Consider the following 15,181-nt stretch of genomic DNA (forward strand, 5'->3'; position numbering starts at 1 on the left):
GCAGACCATCCCCTTAAGCCCATAATTGGACATGTGACCTTAGCTGGTCAATGAAAGGGGACCTTGGGGCTTCCAATAACACCCTGGGGCAGGTGAGGCATTTTGTGACACAGGCTGGGTTGGGAAGAGGGCTACCCAGAGAGGGGTCTGCAAGGAGGAAGAGAACAGCGGTGCAAACAGGTGGCAGGTGAGAACCTCAGGACGCTGACTAGGAACCCAGGCCCCACCACACCTGCCCATCTGTGTCACCAGGGCTGCACTGGGACTGACACGGCTCCTGTGCCACCAGTAGGAGGAGGCAACAGTGTTTGCTCAAATGGCTCCACTCCAGTCTTCTAGCAGGAGGATCTTCAGTTCCTGTGATACCCGCCCCAGTTGATATAAAGAATGAACACCATCACCAGCCCTTTCCCATCCTGCCTCTGAAACCACAGAGAGGCTGTTATGGGCTTAGTTGGGTCTACATAATATCCACATGTTGAAGTCCTAACACCATAACCATCAGAATGTAACAGCGGAAAGGGTTTCTAAAGAGGTAATGAAGTTAAAATAAAGTCATCGGGATGGGCCCAAATCCAATGACTGGTGTCCTTATAAGAAGAGGAAATTAGGATATAGACAGTGCGAGTATATAGGGAGAAGATGACCATCTGCAAGACTGAGCAGCCGCAGAAGAAACCAGCACTACCGATGCCTTGTTCTCAGATGTATGGCCTCTGGGGAAATCATGCCTGTGTTTAAGCCACGAAGCTGTGGTACTTTGTTAGGGAAGCTCGAGTAAACTAACACACAGATGTGTAAATGGAGACTGGGGTACCAATGAAGACGAGCAGTGGGGTACTCACACTGGACACCCCAGGCCTCAGGGGTGGGTGCACTTACGAGAGAGGCACAATGATGAGGAAGGGCCCGTTGATGCGCTTGTGCTCCATGAGGTACGTGATGAGCGCGATGGTCTGGATGGTCTTGCCCAGGCCCATCTCGTCGGCCAGGATGCCGTTCAGGTTGTTGTTGTACAGGGACACCAGCCACTCCAAGCCCTTGATCTGCCAAGTGAGAGGCGGCCAGCACTGAAGCCCAGGGCAGGATTGAGAGCATTCCCTACATTTCAGAGACTTCTGCACAACCTGGAATAAGTTTGCCCCACCAACTGCCCATAGCTATCTTTATTCTGTTTTAATTTCAATCACTCCACTCTTTTTACCTTTAGCCTCATTCTCAGCGGTCATTCTTACAAAATCATAGGGTTGCTGTGTTAATAATATATGCACTATATATAAAATTTGTTTTTCAGATACACATGAAAACTTAAGCTTCTGTTACAAGGTCCATCTGTCACTGCCTAACACCAAGCCACATAGCACACTGGGACAAACCTGCCCACAGCCATGTGGCACTCAATTCAGAGATCATGAGGGTTTCAGGGGACCTGATGAATCACCCCACGACCAACAACTCCCTAACCACTGTGTCAAGATTAACTAAGAGCTTTCCAGAGCTTGTAAGGTTTCTGCAATACAAGCTGAAAGGGTTTCTAGTTTCTAAAGAGGTCTAGTTAATGAGAAGACGGTTTTTGTTTGTTTGTTTTAGCGAGAGAGACAGAGAGAGGGACAGACAGGGACAGACAGAAAGGGATAGAGATGAGAAGCATAAATTCTTCATTGTGGCACCTTCATTGTTCACTGATTGCTTTCTCATATGTGCCTTGACCGGGGGCTACAGCAGAGTGAGTGACCCCTTGCTCCAGCTAGCAACCTTGGGCTCAAGCCAGCAACCTTCACTTCAAGCCAGCTACCTTTGAGCTCAAGCCAGCAACCTTCACTTCAAGCCAGCTACCTTTGAGCTCAAGCCAGCGACCATGGAGTCATGTCTATGATCCCACGCTCAAGCCAGTGACCCTGCACTCAAGCCTGGTGAGCAAGGGCTCAAGCTGGATGAGCCTGTGCTCAAGCCAGCGAGTGACCTCAGGGTTTCAAACCTGGGTCCTCTATCCACTGCGCCAGTGCGTGGTCAGGCAAGAGAAGACTGTTTTTAAATAGAATATAGAATGTTATGAAGGAAAACTTGGAAATTTTCATAACATTAAGGAAGTAACTTCTAACCAAGTTCTGATTCCTCTGATTACACTGGCCACTGAAAATTTCCACTGGTCAGTGGCTTAGTCTCTTTGGAACCTGATATTGGTATGGAGGTTCTGAGAGTTCTTTCAAGGAAAGTTGGGGAGTAGGGGTCATAACCAAACGAAAAATAAAGGAGATGTGTTCTTTAATTTTTTTTTTTTTTTTTGTATTTTTCTAAAGCTGGAAACGGGGAGAGACAGTCAGACAGACTCCCGCATGCGCCCGACCGGGATCCACCCAGCACGCCCACCAGGGGCTACGCTCTGCCCACCAGGGGGCGATGCTCTGCCCCTCTGGGGCGTCACTCTGCCGCGACCAGAGCCACTCTAGTGCCTGGGGCAGAGGCCAAGGAGCCATCCCCAGCGCCCGGGCCATCTTTGCTCCAATGGAGCCTTGGCTGCGGGAGGGGAAGAGAGAGACAGAGAGGAAGGAGGGGGGGGGGGGTGGAGAAGCAAATGGGCGCTTCTCCTATGTGCCCTGGCCGGGAATCGAACCCGGGTCCCCCGCACGCCAGGCCAACGCTCTACCGCTGAGCCAACCGGCCAGGGCGAGATGTGTTCTTTAATTGGAGATAAACCAGCTGCCTCCTGGGAGCTCATAAATAAGCTTGGGATATGTGGTCACAGAAGGAGACATTTCTGCTAAGACAGAAATGTCTGACCCTTGGTTGATCCAGGAGAGGCCTGACACGAGCCTTAGCACCAGTGTCACTTTACCTTCACACAGGAGCTAAGTCCAGGGCTCAAGCTCTGGACATTTAAACTCTAGCTCTTCACTGTCCCACACTGCACAGAGCTCCAGGGAACATGGACCTGTGCCCAAACCTGGGTCCAGTACTGGAGCGACCAGACCACTCCCAAGCTGTGAAATTTTGATAAATCAATACACTTCTCTGTTCCTCACATGCATACTGCCCATCTTGTAAAATGCAGAGGATAACAGTGCCTAATGCAGAGTTGTTGGGGATTCAGAAGCTAACAGCATAGAACACGCTGTGATTCTGCCTTGCACAGACAGATCAAGCAACCACCAGATAATACTGATATATTGCAATGTTTCATTTCCTCCTGGTGGCTAACCTAACAGATCGTGTTTCTACTTTACAGATGGGGAAACTAAGGCTTAGAGAGAAAAAGTGAGGTATCCAGAGAAAAGGAGTAAAATGTGACCATGGGTCTGTCCAACTTTAGCAGTTTCTGACAAGCTGGGAACCCATGTGTCAAGACTGCTATGTGGGCATGGCTCCATCCTGCCTCACCTGGTACTGTTTGAGGACACCATTGACCATAAGTGCCGACTGCTTATCCACTCTCTCGGTGACAGCATGGGCCACCGCATAATAGGACTGCAAGCCACGAGCAAGGGCCTGGGACACACCATATTCGTCATCAACATCTTGCTTAGCATTTCTGGAAGCAAACAGAATCAACACGTGAGTACACACATTTCTATTTGTGACAATATATTTCAGACACAAGACTCTAGAGCAGCCCTTTCTGATTGAGGACCCATGACCTAAGCCTTAAGAGAAGCAAAAGTGTACCTGGGCAGTCTACAGACAGGAAAGGCAGCAAGTACCAATCCGGGAAAGTGGGGGGAGGGCAGAAGCACCCAGACTGGACTTCCACTTGCAGTCTCCCAGTGGCTGCCAGCTGGACAGTGGTGTGTGCCATCCACGGAGAAGCTGGCGTTCTAAAGGCCCAGCCTGCACCCCCGTGAAGAAAGCTGGCGAAGGAGGAGTGTGTGCAGAGATGCCTTACTCAATGATGTGCCGGGCGTCCACCTCAGAGACGTCATCACTGTCTGGATCTGGAATTTTCTTCTTCTCCTCCACAGGCAGGCTGGGAGGCTGCGCTGGCTGGGGTTGCTCCTCTTCCTCCTCCTGCCGAGAGACAAGTCTGTTACCTCAAGACGTCCCACAGGGACAGGCACAGAGAAAAACACACTTTTGGAACTAACTGATATTTTTACAACCATCATGTCCTTCTTCTTTGCAACTCCTTTTTAATTGCTCAGTATATTATTTTTAGTTTTCCTAGCACACCTCAGGGTACTTTGTGTTTTTGTTACTAATAGATTCTTCATGCCGCTGCCCTTGTTACACAATGTATACTACACATTCATTCCTTGTCCAACCTAGTCAAGCAGTTTTGCACTGGAATCTCTTGGATTTTCTCAGTATAAAACATTTAAGAGCCAATTTTCAATATTCATTGCTCTTGACTTATCTCCAGCTTTATCAAAATGGTTAAAAACATCTAAAATATGTCAAATTATATTGGTGATAACAGGCACCCTAATTTACTAAAAGGTTTTTAATAAATCTATAAGTTAAGCGTAAATGTTGTTTCATGAATGGAATTTTTCAGCATTAACTGAGATAATACAGGGATTTTACGTGACATATACATAAAATATCCATGAATGTATTTCCTGAGAGTAACCATCCTTGCATTCCTGTATAAATCATACAAAGTCCTACTAATTATTTTCTTTATGTATAATAGAACTACTATAAAAATTTAAAAATTTATATTAATCTGTTAAATAATTCCAACAAAAAACTAATGCGATTTCTCTCAAGGAATGCAAAATGATCTGATAGGTCATTTTGAATAATAAATAGGTGATAACAGCACACACCTTTTGGGCCCAAAAAAGAAATCATGATAGCGATTAACTGACATTAACATTTCTGAAATTAAAATAAGGGTGAGACTGTAGGTTAAGTCTGAATGAGCAAATTCTCTCTTTAATACCTGGACAAAACTGGCAAAAGCAACCATTTCAGAGCTCTAGCAGATTGAGAAATATTGCTGAACTTCAGGTAAGAATTGGCAGTGTTCTTACTCAGGACTGCCTCCATCCTACCTACCCACCAGGTCCACGTGAAAGTCCTGCCAGAAGGGCAGGCAGGAGACTGGTGGCTGAGGCAGATGGGGACTGTCATGGGGACTCGGCCATGGGTGATGCCCACTCCAGAGCACTGTCAGTGCACGTGAGGCTTTCAGTTGTCACCGAAAGCATATTATTGGCCGAGAATATGCCCACATGCTGAGGACGCAAGAAAAGACCACGCAGGAAGTAAGAGCCAGGGCGGACTTGAAAATGGCCTGAACTTGGAAGGTGTTTCCCCTATATACACAGCTCCATTGGCAGGAGAGCCGTGTTTGAACACAGTCTCTGCCCAATAATTGGATGACTACTAAGTTATGAATAAACACTTCCTACTCCTTGAGAACTATGATTAAAAATAAAAATTAGAACAAAACCAAAACAATAAATTGAGCAGACACTAAAGGCAGTACATACACACCATTGGTGAAACAATTCCACATATTTAGCCCAGGTAAATTACTAACCAAGCAAACAATATCAACAAAACAATCCCCCCAGGGATGAAGTCAGAACCTAAAGTGTTATAAGTTCCCCCCACAACATTACAGTACCACAATGCAGAGGAAAGTGTAATCAATAATCAGGAAAAAGTGCCCTGGCCGGTTGGCTCAGCGGTAGAGCGTCGGCCTGGCGTGCGGGGGACCCGGGTTCGATTCCCGGCCAGGGCACATAGGAGAAGCGCCCATTTGCTTCTCCACCCCCCCCCTCCTTCCTCTCTGTCTCTCTCTTCCCCTCCCGCAGCCAAGGCTCCATTGGAGCAAAGATGGCCCGGGCGCTGGGGATGGCTCCTTGGCCTCTGCCCCAGGCGCTAGAGTGGCTCTGGTCGCGGCAGAGCGATGCCCCGGAGGGGCAGAGCATCGCCCCCTGGTGGGCAGAGCGTCGCCCTTGGTGGGCATGCCGGGTGGATCCCGGTCGGGCGCATGCGGGAGTCTGTCTTACTGTCTCTCCCTGTTTCCAGCTTCAGAAAAATACAAAAATACAAAAAATACAAAAAAAAAAAATCAGGAAAAAGCAACTGAATCTGTCTGTATTCCCAGATGGTGAACTTAAAATATAATCTCTGAAGCAACTATTATTATAAATATGTTCAGAGGTATTACAAATATATCCAAAGAACGAAAGGAAAGCATCTTTTAAGCACAATGAATCAATACAGAATGTCAATAAAAGACTTAGAAAGAATAAACTCCCTAGATTTGATGGAAAGCATGAAACTACCTAGATAAAAAGCTGAACAAACACCAAGGAAAATAAATACAAAGAAGTTCCACAAACTGCTAAGTGTAAAACAAACAGAAAATCCTGAAATCAAGAGAAAAACAAATCATCAAGAACAGAGAAGTATCAATACAATTAGTGGTTAAATTCTCATTTAAAACAAGAAGCTAGAATGCAGTAGAATGACACATTCAAAAGGAAAAAGGCTGTCAACAAATATTTCTATGTCCTTTAAAATTATCCTTCTAAAATGAAAGCTAAAGAAATACCTTCCCAGATAAACAAAGACAGAATTTGTTGCTAGCAAACATGCCTTATAATAAATGCTAAAAGAAGTCTGAGTTAAAAGGGAATAACAGCAGACAGTAACTCGAATCCACAAGGAGAAATAAAGAGCATCAGAAATGGTAAATACATACCAATATAAAAGACTAAATAATAAGTAAATAAATATATTTCCTCTTACTTTTTCTTTACTAACTTTTTAAGACTAAGACATAAGACTATATATATAAATTATTAATTAGAAGACTAAGCCTGACAGATGGTGGCACAGTGAACAGAGCATCAACCCAGACACTGAGGTCCCCAGTTTGAAGCCCCGAGGTTCCTGGCTTGAGAGCGGGCTTGCCAGCTTGGAAGTGGAATCATCAACACAATCTGAAGGTCACTGGCTCAGCTTCAGCCACCCTCCCGCACCCCAATCAAGGCACATACAAGAAGCAATCAATAGACAACTAAAGTGAACCAATTAGAAGCTGATGCTTCTTTTATCTCTCTCAAAAAAAGATTATTGCTGAATTATAACACGTTAGAATGTTAATATATGCAACAACAGCACAAAGGAATAAGAGCAAAGAAGTTATACTGTAGCAAAATTTCTGTATTTTACTAGAATAGAATTATTACCCTTAAAGTATACTGTGATAAATTATGATGCATATTATAATCCTCAGAGCAATTAAAGCAAATAACTGAATAAGTTTAGTAATAAAAACTAGAGAATAAAATGCTACACTAAAAAATAGTTAACAAAAAAATAGGCAGTAAAGGAGGAATAGAGGGGAAAAGGCAGGAGACAAAGAAATAGCAAAATGGCAAATGTAAACAAAATCACTGATAATTAAATTAAATGTGAACAGCATAAAACTCAAAATGCAGATAGTTTCATACTAGAAAAAAAGCAAGACCCAGCTATCTACTATTTAAATTCAAATGAACACATAGCTTTAAAGTAAAATAACGGACAAATTCACATCATGCAAACAGTAACCATAAGAAAGTTGGAGTGACCACACTAATATCAAACAAAAACTTTGAAACAAAAAACTTACTAAAGAAAAGATATTTTATAATGATAAAATATTAAATATATAAGGTCTACCAGAAAGTTCTGTTTTTGGAATAAAACAAAATACAATTTTTTTTTACTGTCAATAAACTTTATTAAATAATATATTTCCACACCAATCCTATCTTCTGAATATGGTTCGAAATGGTTTGCTGAGCTGAATTAAGCCTTTCTACGATCTCCGATGTTGTCAGAAAAGGATCTTGATCCAATATGGTCTTAACAACATCATCATCAATCAAAGATGGTCGCCTAGAACGTGGCTTATCAGAAAGGTCGAAATCACCTGTTTCGAATTTTTCGAACCATCTTCTGCATGTCCTATCAGAAACTGTACCTTCACAAAACACTTTCAATAAATTTCTACATGCTTCTGTAGCATTTCTTTCTTGTTGAAATTCGTATACAATACAGTGGCGTAAATGAACTTTATCAGTAGCATGGGTACACTATCGCTTCACACATAAGACTAACGTGAATCAACTTTGTTTTAGTTAATTTGCTACGTCAGTATGTATACATTAAGTGATAAAAATAGAGAGGCACACATGCGCCAAATAAACATGTGCTTACGTGTCGAAACTTGTTGTGATAGAAACGGACAGAACTTCCCGGCAGACCTTATATTAAGAACAACTAAGTATATCAACAGAGCATCAAAATAAATGAAGCAAAAATTAACAAAATTTAAAAAGAGCCTGACCAGGCGGTGGCACAGTGGAAAGAGCATCGGACTGGGATGCGGAGGACCCAGGTTCGAAACCCTGAAGTCACCAGCTTGAGCACGAGTTCACTAGCTTGAGCGTGGGATCATAAACATGACCCCATGGTCGCTGGCTTGAGCCCAAAGGTCACTGGCTTGAAGGCCAAGGTTGCTGGCTTGAGCCCAAAGTTGCTGGCTTAAGGAGGGGGTCACTCACTCTGCTGTAGCTCCTATCCCCCTGCTCCCAGGTCAAGGCACACATGAGAAAGCAATCAATGAACTAAGGAGCCACAACGAAGAATTGACGCTTCTCATCTCTCTCCCTTCCTGCCTGTCTGTCCCTCTCTATCACACACACAAGAAATAAGACAATTCAAGAAAAGGGTTGATTTTACTACTTAATTCACAAAAAGTGATAGAATAATTACAGAAAAATCAGCAAAAATATATATGACCCAAACAATACAATCTACCAACTCAACTTAACTACCATATATAGCAGTGGTCCCCAACCTTTTTTGGGCCACGGACCGGTTTAATGTCAGAAAATACTTTCACAGATTGGCCTTTACGGTGGGATGGATAAATGTATCATGTGACCGAGACAAGCGTCAAGAGTGAGTCTTACACGGATGTAACAGAGGGAATCTGGTCATTTTTAAAAAATAAAACATTGTTCAGACTTAAATATAAATAAAACGAAAATAATATAAGTTATTTATTCTTTCTCTGCACACCAGTACCAAATGGTCCACGGACCAGTACGGTTCGCGGCCCGGGGGTTGGGGACCACTGATATATAGAACACTTCAACCAAAGACTACAGAATCCTTTTCAAGTGAACATGAAACATTCTCTAAAATGCTAAGCCATAAAATGAGTCTCAATAAATTTACAAGAATTAAAATTAAAGTATCTTCTCATACCACAGAGAATCAGGAATTGAAAACAAATAGGTCATTTCAAAGAAAGTTTATGGGGCTAAAAACAGCTAAGAATGAGGTTCTCTTTAGGATATAATAGACACTCAACAGTGCTGTTTTCCTGAAGAGATATAAGATTAAAAAAGAAAAAGAAAAGAGTCTGGAAAATTCTCAAATGCTGAAATTTTAATACACAACTCTAAATGAACCAAGGATCAAAAAAAAAAAAAAAATCACAGGGTAAATTAGAAAAATATTTTGAACCAAATGAAAACAAAAACAACATATTAAAAAGTATGGACTGCAGCTTAAGCAGTGCTTAGAAGAAAATTTATAGCTTTAAACTGCTGTATTAGGAGACAAAAGTCTCAAATCAGTAAATAAGCTTAGCTGACTTAAAAAAAAATTACCAAATTATCAAAAATGAGCAGTGAAACATGATAAAGAACTATCAAAGAAATATAAGGAACTACTAAGTAATGTTACGCCAACAAATAACTAAGATGAAATGGACAAACTCCTAGAAAGACACAAATTATTAAAACTGACCCAGCCTGACCTGTGAAAAAACAGTGGATAACACGCCAACCTGGAATGCTGAGGTTATCAGTTCAAATCCCCAGGTTTGTCTGGTCAGGGAACATACAAGAAGCAACCACAAGTTGAGCCTTCCAGCTCCTCCACCCTCACCCATGGCCTTTCTCTCTCTCAAATCAATACATAAAATATAAAAAACAAAATAAAACAAAAAAAAAAACTGACTCAAGAAGTAGACAAATCTGCCCTGGTCAGAGAGCTTGGATGGTTAGAGCCTCGTCCCAATATGTAAAGGTTGCTGGTTCGATCCCTGGTCAGGGCACATACAGAAACAGATGACTATTCCTGTCTGGCTGTTTCTCACCCTTCCTCTCTTTTTAAAAAATCAATCAATAAATTAAAAAAATAATTAAAAAAGTAGACAAATCTGAATGAAACCCATAAGAACGAATTGACTTAGTAACTAAAAATCTTTTCACAATGAAAAGGCCAGTCCCAGATAGCTTGCCTGGAGAATTATATCAAATATTTTAAGATTAATACCAATTCTTCATAAACTCTCAAAAGTAGAGAAGGAGGGAACATTTTCCAATCCATTCTATATGGCCAATGTTAACCTATATCAAAGCCACTCAAAAATATCACAAGAAAACTATAGACCAATATCTCTCATGAATATAGACCCAAAAGTCTTCAGTAAAATATCAGCAACACTTTCATATACAGAAAAGATTGTATACCGAGACAAAGTAGAACTTATACCAGGAATGCAAGGTTAGTTTAATATCCAAAAGTTGATTTATATAGTAAAGCATATTAGTAGGTAACAGACAAAACCCAGATAATCAACTCAATAGACAGAAAAAGTGGAAGACAAAATCTAGCCCACTCCTGATAAAAACTTTCATTTACTAGGATTAGAAGTTACTCAAACTGATAAGAGTATCTACAAAAACCCTCCAGCTAACACCAAACAGCAGTGACAGATTGAATCCATTACCTCTAAAATCGGAAAGAAGGCAAGGATGTCGGCTGTCGACACTTCTATGAATATTGTCCTAAAGAATTTAGCCAGTGCGATGAAGCAAGAAAAAAAAAATTGAAGGCACACAGACAGAAAGGGAAGTAGTAAAATTGCCATTATTTACAAATGGCATAATCCTGTATGTGAAAATTCTAAAGAATCTACAAACACAATAAAACTATCAGAACTAACAATATGAGTTTAGCAAGTTCAAAGCTACAAGATCAACATTTCAAAATCAATATAAAAATTGTATTTCCATGTAATAGCAATAAAAGACCCATAAATACAATTAGAAAATTCTATTCATAATAGCATCAAAGGAATAAATATTTAAGAATAAATCTGACAAAAAGTATAAACTCTAAAAACTATAAAACATTGCTAAGAGAAATTAAAGATGATCAAAATAAAAGAAGAAACATTCCATGTTAACAGATTGGAAGATGCCTGACCAGGCGGTGGTGCAGTGGATAAAGCTTTGGACTGGGATGCGGAGGACCCAGGTTCGAGACCCCGAGGTCACCAGCTTGGACACAAAGTTGCTGGCTTGTGCAAGGGTTTACTCGATCTGCTGAAGGCCCACAGTCAAGGCACATATGAGAAAGCAATCAATGAACAACTACAGTGTCACAATGAAAAACTGATGATTGATGCTTCTCATCTCTCTCCATTCCTATCTGTCTGTCCCTATCTATCCCTCTCTCTGACTCTCTCTCTGTCTCTGTAAAAAAAACAAAAAACAAAACAAAAAAACAGATTGGAAGATGACATATTTTTAAGATCCCTGATCTGAGATGGCTCAGTGGATAAAGCATCGACCTGGAATGCTGAGTTCGCTGGTTGGAAACCCTGGGTTTGCCTGGTCAAGGTACATATGAGAAGAAGCAACTACTATGAGTTGATGCTTCCCACTCCTCCTCACCCCTTTCTCTCTCTCCCTTCTCTCTAAAATCAATAAATAGAATCTTTGAAAAATATCTTTTCAAAGCTGATTCCCCCCTCTTGATAAAAAGATTCAACTCAAACCCAATAAAAATCCCAGCACTTTTGCAGTAATTAATGAGATAACCCTAAAATTTATATGGGAATGTAAGAATCTAGAAGAGAAAAGCAATCAAGTTAGAGAAGTGTAACATTACCTGTTTCAAAACTAATTATAAGTTAAAATAATGGTAGAAGAACAAAAACAAACACAGAGACCAACAGAATAAAACTGAGTCAGAAACCCCTGGGGGAGGGGGAGGTAGAAGAGGATAAAAGGGGAATAATCAGTAACGGAAGGAGACTTGACTTGGGGTGGTGAACACATAATACAATATACAGATGCTGTATTATAGAATTGTATACCTGAAACCTATATAATTTTATTAATCAATGTCACCGCAATAAATCAAGTAAAAAAGGAAACAAACCCTCGCATTTATGGTCAACTCATTTCACACAAAAGTACCAAGACAAATTGAGGGAAAGAATAATAAAGAATAGTATTTTCACTGAATGGTGCTGTGTCAAGTGGATATCCATAGCGAAAAAAATGAACTTATTCCTCTACCTCACAGAAATCAACTTAACTACCATCCTGCACTGCTGGTGGGAATGCAGACTGGTGCAGCCACTGTGGAGAACAGTATGGCCTTTCCTCAAAAAATTAAAAATGGAACTGCCTTTGACTCAGCTATCCCACTTTTAGGAATATATCCTAAGAATCCCAAAACACTAATTCAAAAGAAGACAGGAGTGCCCATGTTTATTGCAGCATTGTTTACAATAGCCAAGATCTGGAAACAGTCCAAGTGTCTATCACTGGACAAGTGTATAAAAAAGCTGTGGTTACATACAGATGATGGAATAGTACATGGCCATGAAAAAGAAGGAAATCTTATCTTCTGCAATAGCATGGATGGACCTGGAGATTACTGTGCTAAGTGAAATAAGCCAGGCAGAGAAAGACCAATAACACATGATTGCACTTATATGTAACCATCTACAGTATTTTCAATTAAGAGATTATAATGTGCCAGCATGTATGTGATTTAATGCTCACAACTTCATACTGATTATTTCTTTTGGGCAGAAGGCTGTTGACTATTTGAAAAGCAGCCAATGTGATCAAGGACATGAGTTTTAAATTCTACTTAATTTGATTAATTTAAAATTAAAGCAGTCATGTGTGGCTAAAGGCTACTGTGTTGGACAGAGCAGCTCTAAAGCACCAACTTTCCATCAGGATTGGGGCCTCGGCTGTCCTCTGCCCATCTCTTGTCCCACATGATGCCCAAGCGGAGTGTGAAAGGGTCACAATATGCAGGGATGACCAATGTACCAGGGAGAGAGATCATTGCTACAGAGCACCAAGGGCTTTGACAGAAGGAATAGGACTCTTCTTACCTCCTCCTCTTCTTCTGAGCCACTTTCTTCACTATCAGATCTTGGAGCTACTTCATACCTATAAAAAACATTAGTGTTTTAGTATAAAATCTTCCCCAAACTAGCATGCACTTACCTCAGCAAATTGGCTTGTTTCTGAACACAAGCACAATCACCCCCAGTGGCCAGCCAGCTCCCATGGAACAAGGCTGACTCAGGATCCTAGCAGCACCTGGAACTCAAGGCCTCACTCACCCTGGGTTCATCTCAAGCCAGGCCTCCAGCTGCCCCGCCTTGGGGGCGTCTGTGCCTGTAAGGATCTTCCCACTCTCCACATGGATCACTTTCACAGGCAGGTCACTCATTTGGCTGGTCTCATCCAGAGGCTGAAAAAGAGACACTAGTGTGACTTTAGGTTCTGTGGTATCCATACCTCAGATCTTCACTAACCAGGGCCAACTGGGGAAGTGCCCTGACAACTCTATTCCCCAAAAGAGGCACATAACCATTGCCAGTGGTTGTGAAAATGGGTTAGCTGTATATTAATAATTCAGGAAAAAATGTAACCCACTGATGACAGCAATTTCTTGGAGGTAACTGACTTACACATTTTAAATTCTAAGTAGGTAATAATAGTTTAAAATTTAAAATAGTATAGAGTATGGATTCACCCCCATCCCCTGTGCCCCAGCTGACAGTTTCCCTCTTCATGGATGCCCACCAGTATCAGTTTCTTGTGCATATTTCCAGATCAATTCCATGCACAAGAAAAAAAGGTTGGCTTCTCCCCATTTGCACACAAATGACTGTACTATTCACATTCTTATGGCCCTTGTTTTTTTCCATTTATACTATATTTGTTATTTACCAAGGGTCCTCATTCTTTTTTGTTAAATAGCTAACTGGAATATTTGAAAAATAAAACAACGAACTTCCTCTTAGCAACAAATACAAAATTCTGATTTTTCATTTTGAGATACCAACTTTGGATGAACATTTTCCCCTTTAAGTTTCCTGGACAAACACTTCATAAGAATGAAGTTCTAGCCTAACCAGGTGGTGGCGCAGTGCATAGAGCATCAGACTGAAATGTGGAGGACCCAGGTTCGAAACCCCAAGGTTGCTGGCTTGGGTGCGGGCTCATCCAACTTGAGCACCAGCTCACCAGCTTGAACATGGGGTCACAGACATGACCCCATGGTCACTGGCTTGAGCCCAAAGGACACTGGCGTAAGCCCAAGGTCACTGGTTTGAGCAAGGGGTCACTCACTCTGCTATAGTCCCTCCCCCTCCGTCAAGGCACATATGAGAAAGCAATCAATGAACAACTAAGGTGCTACAATGAAGAACCGATGATTCTCATCTGTCTACCTTCCTGTCTGTCTGTCCCTATCAAAAAAAAAAAAAAAATGAAGTTCTTGGTTTAAACCTTTGTTTGCACTGTGAATATTAATAAACAAAAGTTGCAGCCTGACTGGTGGTGTAGCAGTGGACAGAGCATCAAACTGGGATGCCGAGGTCCTGGGTTCTAAACCTGAGGTTGCAGGCTTGAGCCCAAAGGTCACTGGCTCGGCTTACAACCCCGCACAACCCCCCACAAAGCACATGAGAAGTGATCCATGAACTAAAGTGAAGCAACTATGAGTTGATGCTTCTCACTCTGCTCTCTCTTAAATCAATCAATAAAAAACTAAACTATTTTTTTGTTCCTTTCTTTTTCTTTTTTTGTGAGAAAGGGAGGGAAGGAAGGGATGGACAGAGAGACAAGAAGGGAGAGAGATGAGAGGCATCAACATGTTGTTGCGGCACTTTAGTTGTTCATTGATTGTTTTCTCATATGTGCCTTGACCAGGGGGCTCAAGTTGAGCCAGTGACCATGAGGTCATGTCTATTATTACATGTTCAAGCCAGCGGCCCCACGCTCAAGCCAGAGGAGCCCACACTCAAGCCAGCGACCTCAGAGTTTCGAACCTGGATCTTCAGCATTCCAGGTCAATGCTCTATCCACTGCACCACTGTCTGGTTAGGCAAAACTAA

The 15,181-nt window shown here is 41.7% G+C and overlaps 1 protein-coding gene across 5 annotated transcripts in view; it reads right to left on the bottom strand.

Annotated features, from left to right (window-relative positions):
* SMARCA4 (SWI/SNF related, matrix associated, actin dependent regulator of chromatin, subfamily a, member 4) overlaps nucleotides 1-15,181 on the bottom strand; it is a 97,188-nt gene that overhangs the window by 44,104 nt on the left and 37,903 nt on the right. For all 5 annotated transcript variants that reach the window (XR_010746643.1, XM_066346040.1, XM_066346033.1 and 2 more), the window contains exons 12-16: nucleotides 13,400-13,530; nucleotides 13,166-13,223; nucleotides 3,881-4,002; nucleotides 3,379-3,529; nucleotides 883-1,046 (exon numbers count right to left, since the gene is read on the bottom strand). Coding sequence is in view for 4 of the 5 variants with exons in the window: in XM_066346040.1 (XP_066202137.1) it covers nucleotides 883-1,046; nucleotides 3,379-3,529; nucleotides 3,881-4,002; nucleotides 13,166-13,223; nucleotides 13,400-13,530 (626 nt within the window). In the remaining variant the exon portion in view is untranslated. The remainder of the gene's footprint in view (nucleotides 1-882; nucleotides 1,047-3,378; nucleotides 3,530-3,880; nucleotides 4,003-13,165; nucleotides 13,224-13,399; nucleotides 13,531-15,181) is intronic.

The sequence above is a fragment of the Saccopteryx leptura genome, chromosome 1, assembly GCF_036850995.1.
Source record: "Saccopteryx leptura isolate mSacLep1 chromosome 1, mSacLep1_pri_phased_curated, whole genome shotgun sequence".
Taxonomy (NCBI): domain Eukaryota; kingdom Metazoa; phylum Chordata; class Mammalia; order Chiroptera; family Emballonuridae; genus Saccopteryx; species Saccopteryx leptura.